The 26,892-nt window shown below is 49.6% G+C and overlaps 1 protein-coding gene across 2 annotated transcripts in view; it reads left to right on the plus strand.

Annotated features, from left to right (window-relative positions):
- ASIC2 (acid sensing ion channel subunit 2) overlaps window positions 1-26,892 on the plus strand; it is an 825,099-nt gene that overhangs the window by 789,789 nt on the left and 8,418 nt on the right. For both annotated transcript variants that reach the window (XM_070395589.1, XM_070395588.1), the window contains exons 4-6: window positions 19,892-20,042; window positions 22,234-22,290; window positions 24,019-24,172. In XM_070395589.1, coding sequence (XP_070251690.1) covers window positions 19,892-20,042; window positions 22,234-22,290; window positions 24,019-24,172 — 362 coding nt within the window. The remainder of the gene's footprint in view (window positions 1-19,891; window positions 20,043-22,233; window positions 22,291-24,018; window positions 24,173-26,892) is intronic.

The following is a 26,892-nucleotide window of genomic DNA, read 5'->3' on the forward strand; positions in this document are numbered from 1 at the left end:
TGGGGGTCTCGCAGGAGCCATGGCCATGTAGCGATCACAGGGACACCTCCCTGCCTCCCTCTGGGCCAATGGTGCTGTCAGTAATGAAACTGCACCAAGTCCTGGTTCAGCCTCGTGCTGGCCGTGCACCCGGTTAAGTCCCTCCTCTCAGCACCTCATCTCTTCCTCTGTGAAATGGGGCTGGGGGGAGTTAAATGGATATCCTATTCCATCAATTCTAAGTCACGCATTTAACATCTGTAAAATCGAGGTGGGTTACAGTTGGTGGCCTCTATTCATTAACTGGCAGATACTCTTAATGCAAAGTAACGGTGCATCTTCCAAGAGCTGGCATCTGGGGAATGGGTAGCAAACAACAGTAAAATGTGGTCATATCTTTGGTCCCTCCCAACTGAAACATCCTAAAAATGCCATGATCTCAAGACTCCGTGGCCTTCCTTCCAGATCATCTTGGCCTTCAAAGCGTATATTCATCGTGCCTGGTAGAGAGACACCGATTCAATTAGCTTTGTGCCCTTCAGTGTTATTGTCCAGGGACCAGCAGCATCAGCAAGACCAAGCATCAGAAACACCGGCCGGTCAGACAGACAGTCTCGGACCCATCCCAGGCCTGCTGAATCAGAAGCTGCATTTCAACAGGATCCCCAAGGCTAACCTGGGCCCAGTGGAGGGAGGGAGCTTGCCCAAAGCCACATGGCCAATGGCGGCAGAGCCCCCCAAGCCCGCTGATGGCATGGCATGAAGTGTGCTGAGAACTCCTTCTGCCCACCCTACACGTGCCCTGATGTCTAAAGTCAGGGCTCTATGTAGCAAGTGGCAAACCTGCAATGGCCTTTCCTCCCAGGCCAGGGCATCGTGGGTCATGTCCGTTTCTCCTCGGAGCCTGTGACAGAGGACATCTTAGCCCGGTTTTCTATCTGAGTGCCCGTGTACGATCCCAGTGACAGAAACCCGTGTGGGGAAGCGGTGTTTGCTCGATAAATGAAGCGCTGGAGCACCTGCGACGCCACATTTGCTAAACCTGCCGCATAAGCTTTTCTGCGATGATAAATCCTCTCTGGCGTCAGGCAAAGCCAAGCGCCACCGGCACCCCCGAGGACAGTCTTCTGAAGGATTGCAGCTCACGCATGGCTCAGGAAAAATTTCAGTATTGATTTCCCTCCCATAACTGCACTATGTTAGCGGTAAAATCATAGAGTCCTGGAGCACGGAAGCCGGAAAAGCCCGGGGGACATCAAGGACCAGCCTGGCCAAGCAACCTTCAGATTTTGTTTCTGGAGAAACTGAGGCCCAGGGAGGGAAGGTTGCCTTGGGAACTGGCGTGGCTGCAACAGAGCTGGGAGTTTAGGCAGATGAGCTCCAGCTGTGTGCCAGCCTGGGGAAGAGAAACCGGGCCCCCACAACCCTGCTCCCAGAAAGCTTGAAGGCATGTCAGCCAATAAGTACAATAGGTTCTGCAGGTGCCGGGGTAAGACGTGAGCCAGGACACCAGGTCTAACGGTGGAAGGGATGATGGAGAAGAGAGGGCTCCTTGGCAGAGGAACACAAACTAAGTCTTAAAAGCTGGGTAGGTGGTTGCAGGCTGAGAAGCAGGAAGAAGCCTCCAGGCAGGGAGGCAGATGAGCACAGATGGGGAAAGATGAGAAGAGAGACAGGGAGGCAGATCACCCCGGGTCTTCTGAAGAAAAGGAGCTTGGGTTTTCATTCAAGGGAAGGCGGTGACATGGTTGAGTCTGCATTTTCGGAAAATGAGGTGGGGGACCAGCTTGGAGGGGGTACATGGGAAGCAGGGGGTAGGGCACAGAGAAGACGGTGGCAATAGCCCAGGAGGGAGCTGATCGCATTCTCAACGTGTCAAGAAGAGGAGATGGAATCTGACTTGCTCACCCATCCAGGAGGGGTCAAGGTTCTTCCATCCAACCCCCAACAAGAGCAACTTATCAGATCTAATCATTAAGAGCCCATACATCCAATGCTCTTCAAGTTATAAGTGAATGTCCACACAAAGGCTATCTTAGGTGAGTTACACTGTACTATCTAGTTAGTAGAAGCCACCCTGCTAACTCAGAATACTCTGCCCACAGGGAGTTCCTTAAGTGTGAATGTTCGAGTCCTGTTAAAGAAAGTATTGTTTGTTGTAGGCAAGAGAGGCTAACTGCTATAACAATCAACCTTTAAATCTGAGTGCTTTGTCACAATAAACTTTTATTCTTCACTCATGTCCCAGCCCAGTGCAATGGGCAGTGCAGCTCTGCTCCATTTGGCCATTCAGGGATCCAGGTCCCTCCCATCCTGCAGCTCTGTCCTCTAACAGTGGTCGGCAAACTGCGGCTCGGCAAACCGTGGCTCTCAAGCCACATACGGCTCTTTGGCCCCTTGAGTGTGGCTCTTCCACAAAATACCAGCTCTTCCACAAAATACCGACTTCTGCGCATGGGCAATGAAGTTTCAGTCGCACTGTACGTACGCGCCCCCACGTGGTATTTTGTGGAAGAGCCACACTCAAGGGGCCAAAGAGCCCATGTGGCTCGCGAGCCGCAGTTTGCTGACCACGGCTCTAGGACATCTGTTGACCACACCACTTCTTCCCACATCTCATTGGTGAGAACTAGTCACATGCCACACCTAGAGGCAAAGGGGGGTGGGGAAACCAACCAGCCCAAGAAGATGAGAACTCTAGCACTGGAGCACTTGTGATCTTTGCCATGCTGCCTGAATTTATCTGTGTCGTGGATTCACCGTTGAGCACATGGCATTTTCTTAATGAAGATGTTCTAGACCAGCGGTTCTCAACCTGTGGGTCGCGACCTCTTTGGGGGTCAAATGACCCTTTCACAGGGGTCATCTAAGACCATCGGAAAACACATCTATAATTACATATTGTTTTTGTGATTAATCACTATGCTTTCATTACGTTCAATTTGTAACAATGAAAATACATCCTGCATATCAGATATTTACATTACGATTCATAACAGTAGCAAAATTACGGTTATGAAGTAGCAACGAAAATAATTTTATGGTTGGGGGTCACCACAACATGAGGAACTGTATTAAAGGGTCACGGCATTAGGAAGGTTGAGAACCACTGTCCTAGACACTCAGTGGAGCTCAGTGGGCAGGATTTGCCCAGCCACTCCTGATCCAAAGACCTCAAGCAGGCAAGGGTGCCTCATACTCTGGAGGTGACTGAGCACAGATCGTGTGCTGCATCCTGTGCCCTTGGCCCTCCACCTGCCTACCACCTCAATGCCAGGAGCTTCCTGTCCTCCACGTGTTCTTCCTAATGGATGGCTCTTGTCTTTCGCACCCACAGGAGACAGAGGCTCTAAGACAGTTGTCAAAAATTACTGCAGCCCAGAGAAAGGACTGAGAGAATGAGAGTGATTCATCAAGAAGACTTATAAGCCAATTGGGCAACTCGTGATCAGAGCTGTTTAGCTACCCAAAGGGATAGCAGGATAAATTACAGCCAGAAGAATGAACAATTATAACCTTGGCATCTTAGATTGGGAAGGCTCATTCCAGTCACCTGTCACCAGGCTTTTAAAGTTAAGGGGAAACATTTGAGGGTGTCTGACTCTGCATTTACATCTTGCTTTAAACAACTAAAGGATGGGTTCCTGGGAAGAGGGTGAGATAGATATTAATCACTGAAGTCTTTTCCTTAGGTTGCTCTTTCAGACCTACTTTCTCCCTCCAATCCTACTTGATTGCTAGCAGGTAATGGCTCGTAGCTCTGGCTTCCCACAACATGGCTCTCCCCCAACTAATGTCACTGTCAAGTAGCTGAAGATTCGTAAATGGGCAGGGAAGTATACACATGTAGCTGCCATGTAAAGGAAAAGCACCTGGCTAAGCCCTTTGTGAACATCAGGGATCCTGGAATAATTAAAATAACTATTGGGTGAATTTTACAAACTGGATTTTCTTAAAGCAAACAAATTTTCTGGACTCTTTGCCAAGGACAAAGGACAAAACCTCCACTGTATTGAGCACCTGCTATGTGTCATAACAATATGCTGCATTATGTTCATACTAGAGGCCCAGTGCACAAAATTTGTGCACAGGTAGGGTTCCTAGGCCTAGCCAGCAATCAGGACCAATCTGTGGGGTGACCAGCTGGGTAATCAGGGGGCCCCCGCTGGCACCCGCCTTGGCTGGCCTGGGGCCTGTGGGCTGGAAGCAGCTCCTGAGTTGAGTGCCTGCCCCCTGGTGGTCAGTGCATATCATAGCAACCGGTCATTCCACTGGTCATTCTGCCATTCGGTCCATTTGCATAGTAGGCTTTTATTATATAAGATATTATCTCATTAAAAACTTTTCAAGATAGAGTGATACTCCTCTCTCACACAGAGGTAACTGATACTCAAAGAGATCAATAATTTGCCCAAAGTCACCAAGCTTAGGTGGTAAAGCTGAGCTCTAAGCACAGCATGTCTGACTCCAAATTCTTTCTAATTCTTGCCACTCAGAACACAATCCCCAAGTAAGGTGTCTGCCTGTGGGCTTATCCCAGAGATACATCCATGGATTCATATTTTTTAAGAAGGTCCTAGGAAAGGACAAAGCTTTGAATCCACAGGACAGTGTGATGGTCAGCTCTGTGTGTGGATCATGCTGCCCCTCATAGATGGCTGGGCAGTGCCCCAGGAAGAGGACAGGACAGGACAGGGCAAGGGAAGATGAGACAACTGGTTCAGTGTGGGCAGGACCAGGAGTCCAAAGATATGGGTTCCTATCCAAACCCTGTCCTTGACTTGCTAGATCACCTCAGGCAAATCATTTTGCCTCTGTGAACCTCAGTCTTATCATCTGTAAAATGGTGATGATGTGGCTGTCCTACGGTGAGGGGGGAAGAAGAGAAGAAGCCATCAGTGGCACATCCTGAGACACGCAGGAATCTCTTAGTAAGTCTCCGATCATGAATGGCTTCTTTCTGGGGCAGTGGGCATCCCCTGGGATTACATAACTTGGAGTACCTGGGAGAGAGGAGCCTAGGATAGTGGCGTAGGGCTTCAGCATCAGCCTGTCCAAGTCTGAATCCTGACTCTACCACTTACCAGCAGTGAGGTCTTGGGCAAGCTTCTGCACATCTGTGCCTCAGTTACCTCATCTCTATCACAGGAACCACAATAGCACCTACCTCATACTTAATCTATGCAAAGTGCCAGGACCAAAAAAAGGGTGTGTCTGTCCAGGCCTCCTCCCTCCACCCACCCTCTCTCCCTCTCTTGGATATGCCAGTCTCCCCACCACCAAACAGGAGGCCTGAGGGCCATGGAACAATCTCAAGGAGCCAGCAAAGAGCATGAACAGAGGTTATTTGCTCCTCTTGGGAAGGCAAGTGCCTGGGACTTCCTTGTGGTCTGACAGTTTGCATCTGCTCATCTGAGATGCTCCAGACTTGCAGGGGAAGGTTTGCTTCAAAGACCATTTTATCAGAGCAACAGGGAATATACATCTGAGTATTTCGTAGTTATGTCCGCATTGCTTATGATTTCTTCCGATGCTCATCATCAGAGTTGGGGAGGAGGGAAGGGGGACAGGCTGGGTAACATTTTGAGTAGCAGCAATGTGACAGAGCCTGCATACACATTGACTTGGCAGATCTGAGACCCGTTGGGAAGTGGCATGTGCCCGCGATCATCCAGAGCCAGGATTTGACACTAGGTCTGATTGATCCCAATCCAGACTGTGGCCTCTGGGAAAAGCCAGAGAAGGGATGCTGCCAGCCCATATGACCAGGCAAGGGCTGCCCTCTCGAATCCTATGTCTCCAGCCCAGAAGTGTGTTCTGCTGGGAGGCAGGAGGGAATCAAGGGTTTAGATGTGTGATCTGGGCCATTTTCCCAGCAGCCACATCCAGTGTAAAAACAACCTCAGCCAAGGATGTAGAGTGTCATTTACATCTTCTTAGTCACAGTCCCTGAATGGGCTTGGATCTCAATGGAGGTCTTCGTCTCACCAAGCAGGGTAGCCTGCCACCATTTTCTTCTCTATCCTTCCCATCTTGTTCAAGTAGCCTTGCCCCAATCCTTAGGACCTCCAGAGGATAGCAGTGAGCAGAAAGAAACCTTATCCAGCAAGGCCAAGGTGCTCAGGCCTAAGGAATCCTCCCCCTTCCTCACCCCACCTGTGCCAAAACTCCACCATGGGGAGGTTTGCCCCAGGTAGAGTCCCAGGCTGGGGTGCGGGGGGGGGGGGGGGGGGGGGCATTCCTAGAGCTCCTGTCATATGCCAAACGCCGTGGTAGATGTCTCAGTCTGCGTGTTATCTCATTTAATACTCCCTCAAGCCCTATAATGTAGAGATGCTTATTCCCATTGTGCAGCTGAGAAAATTGAGGCTAACAGATATGTTAAGACTTGCCATGGCTCCAAAGGAAATCATAGCAACAGTGGCCACTTATTGAGCAACTGCTCTTTGCCGGGTGCTTTGCTGAGCCCTTTCGAACATGATCTGATTTGCTATATCTCATCAAATCTAAGACAACGGCAACTATCAGGGTCAGCATTATGTTATGTGCCAGTAAGAAAGAAAACCACTACTTATTAAACTATAACACAATGCTCAGAGGCCCTGATGTTAGGGTGTGAGAAAATGTGTATTTCATAACCAATAAAACACAGATATTCTCACAGCAGAGAAATATGTATTATTACTCACCATTTACAGATGGGGAAACAGTAAGTAACAGGGCTAGGACCCAAACTCCGGTCTACCTGAGCCCACAGCCCAGTCTTTTAGCCAGACAGTGCCCCCTGGGTGTTGACTCAGAACCTGCTCTGTTCCAGCCAGCTGACGTCTCCTTCCACCTCCACAGCAGACCTGTGGGGCGGGACCCGTGTCCTCATGTGGCCTTTCCTCTGTGCATGTGGAGAGAGAACTCTGGTGTCTCTTCCTCTTCTTTTTTTTTTTTTTAATTTTTCACTGATTTTTAGAGAGAGAGGAAGGGAGAGGGAGAGAGAAAGAGAGAAACATTGATCGGCTGCTTCCTGTACCCTCCTCCCCCGACAGGGGATCAAGCCCACAACCCCAGCATGTGCCCTGACCAGGAATTGAACCGACAACCTTTTGGTGCATGGGATGACACCCAACCAACTGAGCCACACCAGCCAGGGCACTCTTCCTCTTCTGTTAAGGATAGTAATCCAATCAGGATAGGGCCTCCACCCATAATAACCTTGTTTGACCTTGACTGTCCCCTTACAGGTCCTAGCTCCAAATACAGTCACATTGTGGGTTAAGGCTTCAACATACGGATTTGGAGGGGACACAGCTCAGTCTGTAACAGGTGCACATGACGGTGAACTCCCGAGGCCGGCGGCGTATTGATCTTTCCATTGCAGTCCTTCCGAAGGGTCAAACATTTGAGATTACGTCTACCAAAGGGCACCGTCTGCCCAGCCCCCTTCGAAGGGAGGCACCTTGTAGACTTGTAACAATCCCTGGGAGCCACATAAGACCACCAGCTCCGCCATTCAAAATTGGAACCATTTAATGTGAAATAATGGTGTTTTAAGGTTATAAAACACTAGCCTGTGTAAGAAACGTGGTCCAGTGTGCTGACAATGGTGGCATTTCTAGGGACGGTGGAAAGGAACCAACAGACTGAAGGATAATATAGGAAGTGATCGAGGGGCTTTCACAATTATAATGAGCCCCCCCCCCCATGAATATTAGTGATTTAGAGAATTATGGGTCACAGTGTGGTGTCACAAACAGTGTAGGTACAAAGCAGTTACCTTCCTTTGGAAAATGATGTAAGATCCCATTAAGTGTGGCTCAGCTGGCTCAGGGCTGAGACAGGAGGATCACACCTGAGAACTCTCCCTCACCTCTGAGAACTAAGTGGCCCAAGAGCATAAACATTCAATGCCACATATTTTTTTTTTCAATTACAGTTTATACTCAGTATTATTGTGTATTAGTTTCAGGTGTACAACCTAGTGGTTAGAGAATCCTATACTTTACAAAGTGTTCCCCCCGATATTTCCAGTGCCCACCTGGCACCATTCATAGTTATTATTGACTACTAGAGGCCTGGTGCATGAAATTCGTGCACAGGTAGGGTCCCTAGGCCTGGCCGGCAATCAGGGCCGATTTGTGGGGCCCCTGCTCATCCCCACCTTGGCTGGCCTGGCACTGCCCACTCACCAGCCCCGCCCCCCACTGCCGCCACCACCAGTCAGAGCCTGTGGGCTGGGGGCTGCTCCTGCATTGAGCATCTGCCCCCTGGTGGTCAGTGAGCGTCATAGCGACTGGTTGTTCGGCCAGTCGTTCCGCCGGTTGTTTCCACTGTCCGGTCTATTTGCATATTAGGGTTTTATATAGATAGATGCTCTCTATGATGTACTTTGCATCCCCATGACTATTCTGTTACCACCAGTCTGAACTTCTGAACCCCTTCACCCAGTCCCACAATCTCTCTTCCCTCTGGAATCATCAGTCGGTTCTCTGTCCAATTCTGCATCTTACCCTTCCAGAATCCACACATTTTATGCCACTGCCATCCCCACTGAAAACCAACAGGAAGGGGCTCATAAAAGATGCATGGTGTGGCAACTGCTCCGTGCGCACAGGGCCCCCATGCTGAGCCATCTCAGGCTCAGGGGGCTGCAACAGTGTCACCAGCCCAGGTAGCAAGTTCATCTGGCTCCTGGATGTGGGCTCCGAGTGGGGTCTGCTCCGCGGGCCTCCTGCCGCAGCAGGGGATTCCCAGGGGAAGAGGACTCTGTGCCTCCTTCCAATGCCCTCACTGGGCTTCCAGAGGCCCCTGGTGGAGGGTTGGGCTTGAAATTGTTAAAGTGCTGCCCCCACGACTCAGGGAAAGTACCTGATGGCCACACCCTGGTCCCTTTCTCTGACCCATACTTTCAGCTCTGCCAGCTGGAAAGGGGCCATTCGGGTTCTAGACTGCATCTCTGCCTGCCCTTCCTTCCCTCCTCTTCCTCCTTTTTTCTTCTCCTTCTGGTTGCATTTCTAAGAAAATCCCTTGGTCTACTCCTGGGCATCATCGATTGAAGAGTCTGAAAAGGGCCGCAGGACTGACCTCTCTCTATGCTATTGAATCATTTCGGAGCTGCTGTGCACAGCTGTGCAGGGTGTAGAGTGACCAACAGCCAGAAGCTCCACTCACTCTGACTAAAGTGTGAATGTCGTCCCCAGCACCTTATCATGAGGGCCCCCACAGGACTGACAAGTCAGGAGGAGAACCTGCCTGGGCCCTGGACAGGAAAAGACAAAGGGAGAGGCTGGCGCAGGGCTGGAAGGAGTGAAGAAAACCGCGCAGTGCCTGGCCACATCAGCCTGTGAGTAAGCGGCCAAGCTAGGACCGCGTGACTCCAAGTTCATTCCCGGGCGTGAGGCCGCCTCCCCACCAGCATCTCTGCAACACTTCCTTCTCCCTGTTTCCACCAACAAATCACACACCCAGGCAATTTGCTGAGAACATGCCGCCAGCAGCGCCGCCAACACTTGCCCAAGAAATTGTGTCCGGATGGAGATGTGATTATAATGATGCGTCGGCATGCACAGACACGCTAAAAACTCCCGCAAGGCAGCCTTCCGCTGGGCAGGGGCGGGGATGGGGGCGGGCAGGAGGTTAGCAGGGCTGTTTCCTGCGGGGGATGTATATTTGCCGCAAGTGCAGATGTCACGATCACAATCACAGAAGATTCTTCAGTCACCTGGGGCTGCTCCCTACACACGGAGCACTGCACCTAGCCCGCCACTCACCATATGCCTATCTTTCTGTGCTGCCAGAGGCTCCCCCTCCAGGCCAGGCCACTCTTTACCTCCACATCTTTGCCCCAGCAGTTCCTTCCATCCAGAACACCCTTCCCACACCTGATCTGCCTAATGAAATGAATGACATTGTCATTCTAGACTCAGCTGAAAGGTGACCACCCTCCATTAAAGAAGTATTTTCTGATTCCCCCCCCCCCACACACACACACACACACACACACCAAGTTGGTCTGGCCAGGCTTCCTCAGTGCCCCCCATCCTGTACCTGGTTACCCCATTAGAGCACTCGCTTTGTTGTGTACATGCCTGTTCTTTCTAGACAGAAAGCCCCGTTTGTGGTTGTAGGAACCACATCTTATTCATCTGCATAGCCTCAGTTCCTAGCAGTGTTCCTAGAACAGATTGGGTGCTAAATAAATGTTTATTGGACATGGGAGGTGGGTGAGTGTATAGTGGATGAGTGGGTGGTAGATGGGTGAATGGATAGATGGATGGGTGGATGGATGGTGGATGGTGGTTGGATGGATGGGTGGGTGAATGGATGGATGAATGGATGGATAGATGAATGGATAGATGGATGGGTGGATGGATAAATGGGTAAATGGATAGATGGATAGATAGATGGATGGATGGATGGATGGATGGATGGATGGATGGTGGGTGGATGGATGGATGGATGGATGATGGTGGGTGGATGGATGGGTGAATGGAAATAAAGCTGCAAAGGCTGCCCCATGACACCAAAACTGGAAGGGTTCTTGTAGAGCTTCAATACCTGGATCCAGCAAGGCCTCAAGTGAAAGTCATGATAGAATGAGGAAGGCTTAGCCTTTCAAAAAAAATCCTGTTGCTCTTTTGTATAAACATTTTCTGTTCTTGTTATATTCTCTCCATTCATGGACCTTACTGCATTGGATATAACCTAATTATTTTATTATTAGTCACAAACCATGGGTAATTCACTTTTTAAATTGATTTCCGTTGCTTGTTAAAGTGCTGCATCAGCTACTACTACTTAGTGTCCAGCCAGCACAACAAGCAACTCTGTCTGTGATCTCAGCACAGAATCCTGATTGGGTAAATCCAGATGGTGCCAACACCAGTCTCAGATGCTCCCACACACGGGGGCAGGTTGGGTTGCTGTTCTTGCCAGGCAGTCATAGTCTGTATTAGTACATCATCATTTTTATCTGGCATATGTGAATATTTAAGCATGTCTAGTTTAATGGGTTCTACAGATGAGGCCTCCCAAAATGCATTTCAATTTCAAGCAAATGGCAGTATTTAGATATGTCTAAGACCATAATCTGTGATTGACTGGTGATGTCTGCCATGTGCCCAGAATTGGGGCAGGAGGAGCAGTCACCTGGTTTGCCTTATAGACCACCACCTACACTACATTACACCACTTCTGAAGGTTATCTAGTCTGAACCCAGATGCTGCCGATGAAAAAGCTGAGTCCCCTAAAGAGGACAGCGGGGGTAACAACAGAGCTGAGATAGAACACCTCCTGAACAGAACAGAGACCCCAGAAATCGACCCAAGCCATTACGGCTCAATTAATATTTGACAAAGGAGGCAAAAGCATACAACAGAGTCAAGACAGTCTCTTCAATAAATGGTGTTGGGAAAATTGGACAGATACATGCAAAAAAAATGAAACTAGACCACCAACTTACACCATACACAAAACTAAATTCAAAATGGATAAAAGACTTAGTGAGACGGGAAACCATAAAAATCTTAGAAGAATCCATAGGCAGCAAAATATGAGACATTTATCATAGCAATATCTTTACTGATACAGGGCAAAGGAAACTAAGGAGAAAATAAACAAATGGGACTACATCAAAATAAAAAGCTTCTGCACAGGGAAAGAAACCATCAACAAAACAAGAGAGCCCACTGCATGGGAGAACACATTTGCCAATGTTATATCCAGTAAGGGTTTTATCTCCAAAATTTATAGGGAACTCATACAACTTAGCAAAAGGAAGATAAAAATCCAATCAAAAAAAATGGGCAAAGGACCTAAATAGACACTTTTCCAAAGTGGACATACAGAAGGCCAAGAGACATATGAAAACATGCTCAAAGTCACTAATCATCAGATGCAAATCAAAACGACAATGAGGTACCACCTCATACCTGTCAAAATGTCTATCATAAGCAAATCAACAAACGACAAGTGCTGGTGAGGATGTGGAGAAAAAGGACCCCTCGTGCACTGCTGGTGGGAATGCAGACTGGTGCAGCCACTGTGGAAAACAGTATGGAGTTTCCTCAAAAAATTAAAAATGGAACTGCCATTTGACCCAGCAATCCCACTTCTAGGAATATATCACAAGAAATCAGAAACACCAATCAGAAAGAATGTATGTACCCCTATGTTCATAGCAGCACAATTTATAATAGCTAAGATTTGGAAACAGCCTAAGTGCCCATCAGCAGATGAGTGGATTCAAAAACTGTGGTATATCTACATAATGGAATACTACACTGCTGTAAAAAAGAAAGAACTCTTACCATTTGCAACAGCATGGATGGACCTAGAGAGCATTATGCTAAGCAAAATAAGCCAGTCAGAGAAAGATAAATATCACATGATCTTACTCATTTGTGGAATATAATGAACATAAACTGATGAACAAAAATAGATCCAGAGACACAGAAGCATCAAACAGACTGTCAAACCTCAGAGGAAAGGCAGGGGAGGGTCGGGAGGTGGGGTAAGAGATCAACCAAAGGACTTGTATCCATGCATATGAGCATGACCAATGGACACAGACAATAGGGGGGTGGGGGCATGTGCTGGGGGGCGGGAGTGGGTGGGAGAGGTCAATGGAGGGAAAAGGAGACATGTAAAATTTTCAACAATAAAGAATTAAAGAAGAAGAGGGGGAAGAAGAAGATGAAGAGGAGGAAGAGGAGGAGGAGGAAGAGAAAGAAGAAAAGGAGGAGGAGGAGGAGGAGGAGGAGGAGGAGGAGGAGGAGAAGAGAAAGGAGGAGGAGGAGAAGAAAAGGAAGGAAGGAAGGAAGATCATCTCCTGAGCCCCATCAGGAGCCTTGCAGCTGGACAGAACCAGGTTAGAATCCTGCCTCTCCTGCTTCTTAGCCATGTGGTGTTGGGCAAGTTACCAAGGTTTGCTCATCAATAAAACGGGGTAATAATATTTAACTGGCAAGGTTGTCATGAGGATAAACTGTTCCATGAACCTGTGTAGGACTAGTATTTCCCATATCAGGGTCTGAAGAACACATGTTCCTATCTCTCCCTCCCACCCAGTAATCCCCTCTGCTTTCTGCGAACCACAACCCGTTATAGATTCTTTCGTGCTGGCAGTGTAGGTAGTTATTAAAGGTGTAGTCTGCTGGGTTCCCATCCAGCTCTTCCATGACCAGAGTCGCTTCAATGCCCCAGGCTCCCAGACACACAATGGAGATCCTAGAAGTGCCAGCCCCTGGGGTGGTTGTGAGGATCAAGGACATAGAGCACACACAGTACTTGCTAAGGGTCAGTAAACACCAGCCGCGTCTATGCCCTCAATCAGTCCACAGCCCGTCTTTAGGGCAAGTGGTCCTATTCTCTCAGGGCCCTTGTGGGGACTGAAAGGGGCCATATTTCAGTCTTTTACGATGACCTGAGCTTCTTCCTGATGCCTTCTCTTCTGCTTTGACCTTGTGGGTTGAACTCTCCCTGAAGCTGGCAGAGACGGGAAGGGGAAGGGGGGAGGGGGCGCTTCTCTGTTTCTGTGCGACCTACAAGGACATGTCTCCCCTGAGACTCCTTTGCTGCCTGTGTTACCAACGGATTTGTGGGTTTGACTTTAGGATTTGATTTGATTTTAACATTGTTTAAAAACAGCACAATATAATCATTTGTGAACCTGCTTAAATCACTCGGCAGGATGCAATAAAAACATCAAACTGAAAATTATGGCTTAAAAAGCAGGCTCTGATTTCCCGTCCAGCGGGGCGGGCGAGGCAGAAGTTTGCATTGCAGTGGAAGGTGGGAAAATGGGGTGAGTGGGAGGGATCCCAGGACACAGCAGGGGGACCTCAGAGGGGAACCTGGGGCCTCTCAGAGCACAGTACCCTTCGGACCCCACCCCTTACAGGTGGGACAGAGAAGCCCAGAGATGTTACGTGGCATGCCCAACATCGCACAGGAAAACCCAGCCCTCAGCTGGTCCGGGACTCATGGGTTTCTGTGCTGAGCCCTCCTCAGTACAGAGCCCGTGGGCACAAAAATGACGGTTCCTCTAGAACTGCCTTCCCTTGGGAAAATACTTGAGAAGATGTCGATTCTGGAAAAGGTAGCAAAGCCATGAGGAGAGCGAAAGGGGGAGAGGGACTAGGACTGGGCAAGGCAAGGGGGTTGTGCTCTGATGCAGACCCTCTCCAATGCTTTCTGGCATCTTCCATGTGTCCTAAGGCCTCGGGCAAGAGGCTTTCTGTGGAGCTTAACAATGGCCTGATCTCACAGTCTGTCCCCATGACCAAACAGAGGCCGGAAGGTGTCAGCCAAGGGTGACCGCTGGGTCACACAGACCTCAAGTTCAAAACTAGTAGCCTCTGAAGTAGCGAATACCTCGGGGCGATTCTCATGCAGAGAGAAGGGTTCGGAGAGGCGCAGCCACCTGCTCCAGGTCCCCCGCTAAGTAAGTGGCAGAGCCAGGATTGGAACCCAGCTGGGTCTGACCACAGAGCATGTGCTCCTAGCCTGGCTGCTCTCGGCACACAGGGGCCAGGATCTCGGCCAGGTGGGTAAGTGAGGAAGAGGAGGAAGCCAGGCAGACCTGGACAAAGACCCTGACCTGGCCCAGGAAGGAGCCTGCAGGAGTACCCCGGAGCCTAAAGTGATTGGGTCCAGGTGGGCACCTTGTGCCATCACTGAAGCAAGAGGCCAAGTGGCTGCTATCACAAAAGAGCCAGGTGGGCATCAGGTGAGATAGGTGGGCATCTCTCCTTGTCTCCCTCATGCCTTTCCTAGCCTTTCCAGGAGCAGAATGAATATATTCTCATGCAGTTTCATCATCTTCTCAGCATCACCCCACACAGCAGCAGCAGCAGCAGCCAGCCAAAGGCCTCCGAGAGTGGGCTGCAGACACAAGGAAAAGGCCAAGTGAGCTTGGCAAGGGCCTATGGCTTCCTCCCTTGGGGCAGCTCAGACTGCAGACAGGCCTTGGGCAGCTATGCTAACTGCAGCGCCACCTGCTGGCCGGCCTCAGGATCTGTGGGCTGGGAGAGGCTGGGAGAGCCGGTGGCTGAGGACCAGCATAGGATGCCAAGGAAGCAAACCCCAGCTTCTAGTGATAAAGTGAAAAGGACTGTAGAGAGAAGCCTCAAGACAGTGGAGCAATGAAAGGCAAGCGCCGGAGTACTCAGTCACAAAAGTTCTGCGTTCTTTACTCAGTTCATAAATTTAAGCAATTATCGAAAGCCACCAACCAGTTCCACAGCACAATAGAAAAAACAGGTAAGGGAGGACAAGCTGTCAAGCAAACGCAGGCACCTGTCAAGGCTCAATCCTGGGCATCTCCCCTCTCTCCCTGGGTAGCTCCGCCACCCACAGCTTCATTATGCACCGAAGCTCCCCACACGTCCATCTCTAGCCCAGGTCTCTCCCAGCTCGACCCCAAGATCCAGCTGCCTGGTGCCATCTTGGACGCCTGAATTAATAGGAATCCTTCTCATAATAGACCCAAGTCAAAGTAACTTGCTGCCAAACAAGGCAGAGATTTGCTGGTCTGTAGAACCAACTTGTGAGGAGAGCAGAGGTGGAGCTGTGCTATTTGTTGCATGACTGAAAGGGTGGGGAAACATGAAAGAGTTTATTTGAGGAAGGGGATGGGAGCTCAGACTTGGTGAGCACCTACTCGCTGCTGGGCACTGAATTTATTTAATCAGATAAGACTAAATGCTGGGGATGGGGGAGGGGGCTGTGACATTTACCCAAAGTCACACAGATAGTTCATGAAAGAATGGAGGGGGGGTTCTGTCTGGCTCATTCCACTGCCTCTAGTTCTTAAATCAAATAATAAATTTAAGGTCTATGATTAAGCATACGGGGCTTAAACGACTTTAGAAGTCATTTCATCCCCTGGGTACCCAATGCTTGAATCTCTCTCTCTTCCCATCCCAGCCAGGTAGTTGGCAGCTTCTGCTTGAACACCACCCCTCCTGATGGGGAACTTACTCTCGAGACGATGCTTTTATTATGGAATCATGCGGGAAGTTAGAAAGTTGAGCCTGAGTTGTTCCTTCTTTAAGATTAAGTACGGTCATGCGTGTAATGTGCCTGTCCCGGCACCTGCAGCATCAGTAAACGCTATCGTGCTCCCCACTTCCCTGATTGCAATGATTCTGAGTCTGTCTTTCCCTTGGGGTGCCCGGAAACAAATGGAATTCTTCTTCCCCGAGACAGCCCTTCGGATATTTGAAGACAGTGCTGCAGGGTCCCCCGGAGGCATTGCTGGCCCTGGATAAACAAATACTCCAACCTGCTTTCAGACACTCACTGGCAAGCACAAGTCGATACTGTGCACGCTGCGATTTCCTGGCTGCTGTGGTGTGTGAGGCTTCAGAAAAGCTGATGGGACAAGTGACGAGCCAGCCACAGCAGGGTGGTCCTGGGCTCTGAATCATGACCCCAGCCAGAAAAAGGGAAGTCGTTGACCCTGAACAGACCTTGGCTCATCACCAGAGCCTCACCAGCAGCACCATGCTTGGTCCACCCACTGTGGGAACCTGTTTTCGTGGAAGAAAAAGAAATGAGTAGCCCTCACAGTTAATATTCATCATTTTAGACACATACACACACACTCCGGCTTTGCCAAAAGTCACTGTTGGTCCTTCCCAAATCCAATTAGTGTGTTTATGGATCCAGTATTGAGCAGGGTAGGAGACCTAATGCATTCTAATCATCGAACATCTACCCTTAAGTTCTTCCTATTTAGAGGTGGGGAAACTGAGATTCCCAGAAGAGCAGTGAATTATCTAAAGTCATACAGGAAATCTGGGCAAAGGCCTGGTCAACTTATGCACTCCAAAGAAAGAGGAGATAGTAAAGCAAATCTACAAGGGGAAAAAGGAAGAAGAAAGCAGCCATTAGATCAAAACAAAAGAGCAGAGCTCTGAGAAGTCCTCCCTGGCGTGCTTCTCCCTCCCTCCCACCGATTTCCTGCAGAGACAATGTAGTATCGTGTGACAGGCGCAAGGTTGGAGTCAGAAATCCCCGGGACCATATGCTGGCTCTGCCACTGACAAGGTGTGTGATCTTGAACAGGCTACTTAACCTTTCTGTTACTCAGGTGCCTCGTTAATAAAACGAGCACAGGAACATCTCCCTCCAAGGAGCCCTATGAATGCTAAATGAGTGTGGAGACTTGGGGTTCTCCGTAATGGTGGGATAGCTTATATCAGACTAAGCCTCCTGGAAATAGGAATTATAAACTTTGGACAAGATATTTTAAAATGCTATTTGATGTGACTAAAGCAGGCAGGACCTGGAGGGTATTCAGCCCTTGAGGATAGGGGCCTGCACTGGGTGAAATACATATTTATTTATCTGACTTCTCCCTGGAGGGCAGGGCAGGTTCTAAGGGAATACTGGAGTAGAGCTCGAGCAGAAAGTAGCAGTCATTACGTTTAAAAAGGCACAAGTCTGCCTGGCTGCTGTGGCTGAGTGGATTGAGCGTCATCCCATGCACCAAGAGGTCATAGTTTGATTCCCGGTCAGAGCACATGCCCAGTGTGCAGGCGTGATCCCAAGTACGGGGTGTGCAGAAGGCAGTCGGTCAATGTTTCTCTCTCAGATCGATGTTTCTATCTCTCCCTTTCCCTTCCTCTCTCTCTAAAAAAATCAATAAAAACATAATCTTTTTAAAAGGCACAAGACAGAGTTCCTGGTTCATGATTGCCAGAAAGGTTGAAAATTTGGGGGAAGAAAGATCCTAGAAAGGTGGGACCCACAGAGGGGGAGCTCCAAAATGCTTCTATAAACTTCCCTAAAATCATAGGCTGAACCTTGAACTTCATATGGAGAGGGGTGGCACTCCAAGGAGCCCAGGACTACAGGTGACAGAGCTGGGCAGTAATCTCAGCAGCTGCCAATGCAGGGAAGACAGACTTTGTCATTCAAGTCCCACCAAGTTACACTTGATAAGCATCCATCTCAGGCTTTCCATTCAAATCCCAGAAGTGTCAGGCCTTAGGAGTTAACATCACATTCCACGACTAAGGGCTATAGCCCAGGACTAAGGGAAAAAACAAAAATATTATACCCATTTTATACAAAGCCTGAACAACACCTTCACAAAATCAAAGCGATTCACTCAGTGCTGTTCAGCGGAAGATAACTGACCTGGAGCCACTATAGTTATCTACTGTGTCCAGCATACAACAAAAAATGACCATGTCCTTCGCCATACCATCAAAACCTACTCTACACATGAAGAAAGAGGCAAGATGTGAAGAGAAAAATAAACAACTAGTAAAAACAGAGCCACATATAACCCAATTTGGAATTTAAAAAACAACAGCTTTAACATAACAATGATAAACATGTTAAATAATTGCAGAAAGAGATGTAAATAATGAGAGATTGGGGGGGCGGGGGCAAGATATGGAAACTTTTTTTAAGAAGTCAACCTGAAACTGAAAAATGAAATGACCTGGAATTTAAAACCATTGGGTAGGACACAATAAATGAACACAGACTTGAAGACACTGGCCAGGGCTTCACGTATTTTCGAGACTTATCATTGGGCAATACATATTTAGAATGATTATGTCCCCTTGATGGTTGAGCCTGTTACTATGAAAATAACCCTTTCTATCTCATGCAGTATCTTTGTCTTGAAGTTTACTTTGTGTGAAAGACATTTTGTTGAGCTAAAGAAGCCAGACACAAAAGAGCACATAGTGTAAGTCTTCCTCTATATGAAATTTGAAAAGAGGCAAAGCCAAGCTATGGTGATAGAATCCCTAACAGCGATTGCCCGGGCAGGTGGGGGCTGATTGGAAAGGGACAGGAAGGAACTTTCTAAGGTAATTAAAAATATCCTATATCTTTTTTAATTTATTGATTTGAGAGAGAGAGAGAAACTTCCATTTGTTGTTCCACTTCAGGGGTCCTCAAACTATGGCCCGCGGGCCACATGCAAATACAAATATTGTATTTGTTCCCGTTTTGTTTTTTTACTTCAAAATAAGATATGTGCAGTGTGCATAGGAATTTGTTCATAGTTTTTTTTAAACTATAGTCCGGCCCTCCAACGGTCTGAGGGACAGTGAACTGGCCCCCTGTTTAAAAAGTTTGAGGACCCCTGTTCCACTTGTTTATGCATTCATTGGTTGATACTTCTATGTGCCCTGACCAGAGATCGAACCTACAACCTTGGCTTATCAGAACGATGCTCTAACCCAGGGCAAAAATGTCTTATTCTTGCTTGAAGTGGCAGTTACATAGATGTGTAGATTTTTCAGAATTTGTTGAACTGTGCGCTGGACATGTGTGCATTTTATTGTATTTTTTATTCTTAAAATTTTTTTAAGACGTAAAGGACTTGGCTTTGGGGCTTAACACACAGTAAGTGCTCACCAACCATTAGTTCCTTCATCCTTCACTCTCTTCATCCCCAGCAGGCAAGTGCCATAGGTGTTGGAACAGTTTGCAGTCATTGGGCCTCTGAGAATAAGTGACACATTCCCCAAAGGAGTTTGTCCACAGCTGGCACTGGAGAGCTGCTCTAGCCAGGGCCAAGGATCATAAACAACACTGTGTATGCCGAAGGCCATTTCATCCCAAACCCTCCTCCAGCTCGAGGTCTCAGGTCCCTAGTCTGGAGGGTAGAATTTCCAAGAGATGGGAGATGACAAAGTGTGGAAGTGACAAGATGCAGCATGTGTAAAAGGCTCTGTGAAGATCCGAATTTCTGGGAAGGTTCATAAGAGAGGAGATAAAAATACTAATGTTAGAGCCAGATGTTGAAGGCATGTGAGGTCAGTGGAGTCTAGATTGTCATGAATTAGTTGCTCAATAATTGGTTGATTGAGTAAGTGAATGAAGGAGGCTCTGAGTCCATCAAGGCTGAACCTCCAGGGCTGACTGCTGCCCCCTCTTCCTGTCTTGCAGCTCACATACCTGCCGCCTCCGTGGGGCGAGTGCCGATCCTCAGAGATGGGACTCGACTTCTTTCCTGTTTACAGCATCACCGCCTGTAGGATCGACTGTGAGACCCGCTACATCGTGGAGAATTGCAACTGCCGCATGGTCCACATGCCAGGTCAGTGCCAGGGGAGGGGCGGCCACAGGGGACCGCCTGGGGCCTTCTTTGCGTTTCTCACCCTAATGAGAGCTCCACGAGCATCCAAAGGGGTGTTATTTGGTGCCCAGACATGTAGCGAGCAGGCAGAAACATCCACTCTAGCAACTGAGGCAGCTCCCTGGGGTCCTGAAGCATCCAGATGTTTGGAGAACATTCCTCCCAGTGTTTGAGATGTTTGCTAACTGTTTGCTGTGTCCAGATATTTGGAGGCTTGCAATCGTTCCTCGTGTGGTCCATGTTCACACATCCTGATGTGTGATGATTTCATCCAGATATTCCCCTTCCTGAACCCAAAAGTCCAGCACTCTTTCAAATGAAGCAAACGTCCACCAGCCCGCCTGCACATGCCGGTGCTGATATTTCTGGTGTCAGACTTACAGTGCTTGTGGCCATCTCATCAGAGGCGGTCAGCTTGTCAGAGGCGGCCTTGCAGAGGGAGTGGGGCTGGAGAGGGCAGCGAGGAGGACAGGGGCTGGAGGCCTTGGCTTCTAATTCAGGTTCCTCCACTCACCTGCTTTGTGTCCTGGCCCAAGTTTCTAAACCTCTCTGTTCTCAGCTTCGTTATCTTTAAAGTAAAAAAAAAAAAAAATTAGGCTAAGACATAAAAATGCTTTTAAAACTGCAGAAGTCAGTGGTTGTTGTGTTAGCATATGGGAGGAGGAACCAAAAATCCTGTGGACTGAAGACCTACTATGTGCCAGGAATTTTGCTCGTGTATTTAACAGCTACTATTTCATGTTTATAGCATGCTTTATTTAAGTGTATTTAATGAAATCCTTATATTAGGCATTTAGTTCATTACCAATTGTTTTTTAATATAACCAATGCTGAAATGAACATCCTCACAATTAATTTCTGAATCATTTCATTAATAATCAGTAATTTATTTAGTAATCTAAGGTTAGAATTATTGATTTTTAAAATTGCCTCTGAGGCCCTGGCCGGGTAGTTCAGTTGGTTAGAGCATCATCCCAAATGTGCCAAGGTTGTGGGTTTGATCCCTGGTGAGGGCACATATAGGAATCAACCAATGACTGCATCAATAAGTGGAACAACAAGTCAATGCCTCTCTCTCTCTCTCTCTCTCTCTCTCAAAATCAATAAATAAAAATGTTATAAGTAAATTAAAAATAAAATTGCCTCTGAGCTGCCTAGAAGACAGAGCAAAAAGGAAAACTATCAATTAAATTATTATTATCGGAGCCCTAGCTGGTTTGGCTTGGTGGATAGAGCATCAGCCTGTGGACCAAAGGGTCCCCGGTTTGATTCCGGTCAAGGGCATGTGCCTTGGGTGCAGGCTCCTCCCTGGTTGGGATGCATGCAGGAGGCAACCAATCGATGTGTTTCTCTCACATAGATATTTCTCTCTGTCTTTCCCTTTCTCTTCCACTCTCTCTAAAAAATCAATGGAAAAATATCCTCAGGTGAGAATATATATATATATATAAATGAAAGGAGAGAGCATAACAGCCCCTCAGCTCTTGAAAAAGGGTGTTTGGGGAAATAGTGAGGAAAGATATCAAGGTGGACATTCACTGTAGCCCTTGGGAAAAGAGAAAACAGTGGACCCTGGACTTCTACAAAGAGATGCCAGGAAGGACAGCTGAGCAATAGTTAGTGTTACCTGCCTGCTGCTCAGACTGAGGTTTGCCTCAGGGAACCTGAGCTGAAAGCAAGCAGTCATTCCACCCAGGACACTGGCCCTAACCTCTCAATTACTGGTGGGGATGCAGGGTGCAGCGAGAGGCGCTTACAGAGCAGCCCTTCTCCCAGTGCTGTGTGTGGTGGGAAGAGCCCCCGCCTCAGGATCAGGAGGAAGTGACCCACGCCCAGGACTTAGGAGGTGCTTACCGCCTCCCCCGACTAGCAGATCAGCCAGCAAGGTTTTCTCACCCATCACCAGTGCAGCCATCGGGAGGGTCCCCCTAGCCCCTGCCCACGGTCACAGGGCAGATGGGAACCCAGTCTTCCGGCTCTGGGTGCACTGCTCCCGATGCCCCCAGGCTGCCCTGGTCCAGGGCTCCCTTTGGACTGGCCAGTGGCAGACGGCTGCCCCTGCCTGTAAGGGGTGCACTGCCTGCCCCCCACCCCCAGCCCCGGGAGGGGAGGTGTTGCGGCCTTTGTACCTCCCTGTGTTTCTTCTTTGCAGGGGACGCCCCTTTCTGTACCCCCGAGCAGCACAAGGAGTGTGCAGAGCCTGCGCTCGGTCAGTACTGGGGACACGTGGAATGCTGGGTAGGGCCTGAGACGGGGCTCTCCTGGGTGTAGGTGGGAGGGGGAATGGGAAGGGTGAGGGGAGAGGCTGGGTGGAGTGGAATGGCTGCAGGAGAGGGAGGTGGAGAGCAGGTGGGAGGGAATTGATGTGAGTGGATGAGGGCTGGGGAGAGAAAGGAGGCAGAGAGGTGGACAGAGAGCAGTGAATGTCAGGGGGTGGGGGTGCTGAGGAATGCAGATGAGGGGCAGAGACGAGAGAGGATGCACAACAGGTGTGGGGGCACAGAAGGAGTGTGACAGTATCACACACACACACACACACACACACACACACACACATGCTAGTAGCTCACAAAGCTAGGCCACCAAGGTTAACCCAAAGCAGGTGTACCCAAGGAGGTGGGGCAGAGGTAAGGTCGAGTATGCATGGACTTGAGTGCCTTGGGCAGCTGCACTTGCTGGAGTTAAGTAGGGGCAGCTCTTGACTCACACTGCCAGAGCTTCCAGGACTGGAGACGAGGGATGTGCTGGTGAGAGGACAGGCAGTGACTTCTGATGTGTGCAAAGACTCAGTCTCTCCTTGGAGTGAGGAATCAACAAAACCCATGGGCAGCCAGAAACACTGAGATGGTTAGAGGAAAGAGGGAGGGAAATGTTGTCTTTAACCACCCGGTCATAAATGGAGAAGAGGGAGAGGAGGGGAGGGAAGGGGTGGGGGAGGGAGGAGAGACTAGATCAGTGGTTCTTAACCTTGGCTGCACATTAGAATCACCTGGGAATCTTTTTAAAAACCTGATTTCTGGGCCTCATCCTCCGGAAATTCTGTTTCTTTGTTACTAATGTTGTGACCCCACCCCATAGCAAAGAAACAGAATTTCCGGAGGATGAGGCCCAGAAATCAGGATTTTAAAAAGATTCCCAGGTGATTCTAATGTGCAGCCAAGGTTGAGAACCACTGGACTAGATGAACCTGGATGCGGGGAGTTTACCTCTAGGGCAGTGGTTCTCAACCTTCTGGCCCTTTAAATACAGTTCCTCATGTTGTGACCCAACCATAAAATTATTTTCGTTGCTACTTCATAACTGTAATGTTGCTACTGTTATGAATCGTAATGTAAATATCTGATATGCAGGATGGTCTTAGGCGACCCCTGTGAAAGGGTCGTTCAACCGCCAAAGGGGTCGCAACCCACAGGTTGAGAACCGCTGCTCTAGAGAAAGGCATGCAAATCTTGGCCTGTGTCCTAACCCAGTGGGCACAAGAGGTGGGCATTGGCTATGGGGAGCCAGCCCCAGAGGGAATCCGCAGAGCCCAGCTTTCAGGTGCAATGGTCTCCCACATGTGCCTTTGCCCACTTTGTGGATGAGAACACTGAGGCTAGGAGCAGAGATGAAGGCCGGGGAAGTAGAAGGGGCCAGGACTCCCTCAGAGCCTATTCTCCAAAAGCAGTGCCTTTTCAACAGTTTTTAAAGGGCCACATAACAGTGAGAGACGCAGAAGGAACACGGGACCAAAAGTAACCTAGAAAGAGTGGGCACTTTTTCATAAGCACTCACACCCTCAACCTAGAGCAGCAGCCCAGCTTCCCTTCTCTCCCCAACCCTCACTCACCAGGGAGGGCACCTCTTCTCAGCTCCTTTCTCTCCTGCTGGACCTGCTGCCCTGGCCCAGAGGTCCCAGTCCCCACAGTGGACTAAGCCCCCTTCCTCTCCCCTGCAGGTCTGCTGGCGGAAAAGGACAGCAATTACTGTCTCTGCAGGACACCCTGCAACCTGACCCGCTACAACAAAGAGCTCTCCATGGTGAAGATCCCCAGCAAGACGTCAGCCAAGTACCTCGAGAAGAAGTTTAACAAATCAGAAAAATATATCTCGTAAGCTCAGGGGCATGTGGACTGGGGAGGAGGGGGGTTGGTATGGATCAGGAGGAAATTAGGGGCAATCAAGGAAGAGGGCAAAGGTAAGCAATTAGTTCCATTTAGCAGACATTAATTGAGCACCTACTGTGTGGCAAGGTATGTGCTCAGCACTCAGACTATGAAGACAAAGATGATTAAGATGCAGTCCCTGCCTTTAAGGAGCTTATAGTCCTGCAGGGTGACAAGCAGACAACTGAATGTGACAAAGGCTGATCCAGGCCTCAGAGATACAGGGAGGTAGTTGACTGCACCTCACATGGGGATGCTGCCAAGGAACGCGTCAAGAGATTTTTTAAATGATGCATAGGAGTTTTCCAGGCAGGCTTTGCACATTCTGTTCCCTCTTCCCAGAATGCTTTTCCTCTCACTCTTCACCTGACTGGTCCCTCATGGTGCGGGTGTTCATTTCAACTTCATCACCTCAGTCTGCCGGCATTGAGCATTTTAAACATAGCTTGAGCCCTAGCCGGTTTTGCTCAGTGGATAGAGCATCAGCCTGCAGACTGAAGGGTCCCGGGTTCGATTCTGGTCAAGGGCAGATGCCTGGGTTGCGGGCCCGATCTCCAGTAGGGGGTGTGCAGGAGGCAGCCAATCAATGATTCTCTGTCATCATTGATGTTCCTATCTCTCTCTCTCTCTCCCTTCCTCTCTGAAATCAATAGGGGAATATATATATATATATATATATATATTCTTTTTTTTTAGAGGCCTGGTGCACGAAATTCGTACATGGGGGGGGCGGTCCCTTAGCCCAGCCTGCACCTTCCCCAATCTGAGACATCCCTCTCACAATCCAGGACTGCTGGCTCCCAATCACTCGCCTGCCTGCCTGCCTGATTGCCCCTAACCGCTTCTGTCTGCCAGCCTGATCACCCCCTAACCACTCCCCTGCCAGCCTGATCAATGCCTAACTGCTCTCCTGCTGGCCCAATTGCCCTTAACTGTCCTCCCCTGCAGGCCTGGTCCCCCAAACTGCCCTCCCCTGTAGGCCTGGTCCCCCAAACTGCCCTCTCCTACAGGCCTGGTCCCCCGCAACTGCCCTCCCCTGCAGGCCTGGTTGCCCCCAACTGCCCTCTCCTGCCGGCCATCTTGTATCTACATGGGGGCGGCAACCTTGTGCATTGGAGTGATGGTCGATTTGCATATTACTCTTTTATTAGATAGGAGATATATATATATGTATACTAGAGGCCCGGTGCACAAAAATTTGTGCACTGGGGGGGTGGGGCATTCCCCAGCCCGGCCTGTGCCCTCTCGCAGTCTGGGACCCCTCGGGAGATAACGACCTGCTGGCTTAGGCCTGCTCCCGGGTGGCAGAGGGCAGGCCCAATCCCTAAGTGCAGCCCCTGGTCAGGCTCAGAGCAGGGCCGATTGGGGAGTTGGGGCGCCGCCCCGTCATGCACAGAGCAGGGCGGATCGGGAGGTTGCAATGCCACCCTCAGTCATGCTCAGGGTAGACTGATTGGGGGGTTGGGGCACCGCCCCCTGTTACACTCAAGGCAGGGTCGATGGGGAGGTTGCGGTGCCACCCCTGTCACGCACAGAGCAGGGCCGATCAGGGGGTTGGGGCACTGCCCCCTGTCACTCACAGAGCAGGGCCCATCAGGGGGTTGAGGAGCTCCCCCCTGTCACTCACAGAGTAGGGCCGATAGGGGAGTTGGGGCACCGCCCCCTGTCACACACAGAGCAGGGCGGATCAGGGGGTTGGGGTGCTGCACCCTGTCACACTCAGGGCAGGGCCGATGGAGAGGTTATGGTTCTACCCTGTCACACACAGAGCAGGGCCGATCAGGGGGTTGGTGTGCTGCACCCTGTCACACACAGAGCCGCAGGGCAATCGGGGGATTGGGGAGCTCCCCCCCATCAGGCACAGAGCAGGGCTGATCAGGGGGTTTGGGCGCTGCCCCCTGTCACGCTGATGCCGGTGCCGGGAGCCTCGCTGCTCCGCTGATCCCGGAGCCGGGAGGCATATTACCCTTTTACTATATAGGATAGAGGCCTGGTGCACAGGTGGGAGCCGGCTGGTTTGCCCTGAAGGGTGTCCTGGATCAGGGTGGGGGTCCCCACTGGGGTACCTAGCCAGGCTGGCTGAGGGGCTGAGGGCTGTTTTCCCGCTGGCAGTTGACTAAAAGCTCCCAACCGCTGCTTGTTTTCTTTTTTTTTTTTTTTTTTATTCTGGGCCAGCTTTAGCTCTGAGGCCTCGCTGCTGAAAACATGGATACAATGTTGCGGTCCGGGGCTGACTGACAGCCGGTTTTGTTTAGCTTCTTATTTGCAACATAGTAATAGTTGCTTAGAGTTACAGTTGAGAGTCCGGCAAGTGAGGCGGGGAACCGCAGTCCCTGGAGGAAGCAAGCCTCCCTGCTCGCTTCAGTGCATGGCTGCCGGCCGCCATCTTGGCTGACAGTTAATTTGCATAAGGATACGCTGATTAGCCAATGGGAAGGGTAGCGGTCGTACACTAATTACCATGTTTCTCTTTTATTATTAAACATAGCTTGAGTGACTTGGGAACTGAACTGTAATTTTATGTAATTTGAACTTGTTGAGCAGTTTTAGAAAGACCCTTTGGGCATTCGCTTAGAGGATGGATGGGAAGCCGGGTGGGCAAAGGGAGCCAGTTAGGAGGTTGTCACCATAAACCAGGCAAGAGTTGGTGCTGCTTTGGCACCTCG

This window comes from Myotis yumanensis, unplaced genomic scaffold (genome assembly GCF_028538775.1).
Source record: "Myotis yumanensis isolate MYYU_CA2020_CCGP unplaced genomic scaffold, mMyoYum1.0.hap1 SCAF_16, whole genome shotgun sequence".
Classification (NCBI taxonomy): domain Eukaryota; kingdom Metazoa; phylum Chordata; class Mammalia; order Chiroptera; family Vespertilionidae; genus Myotis; species Myotis yumanensis.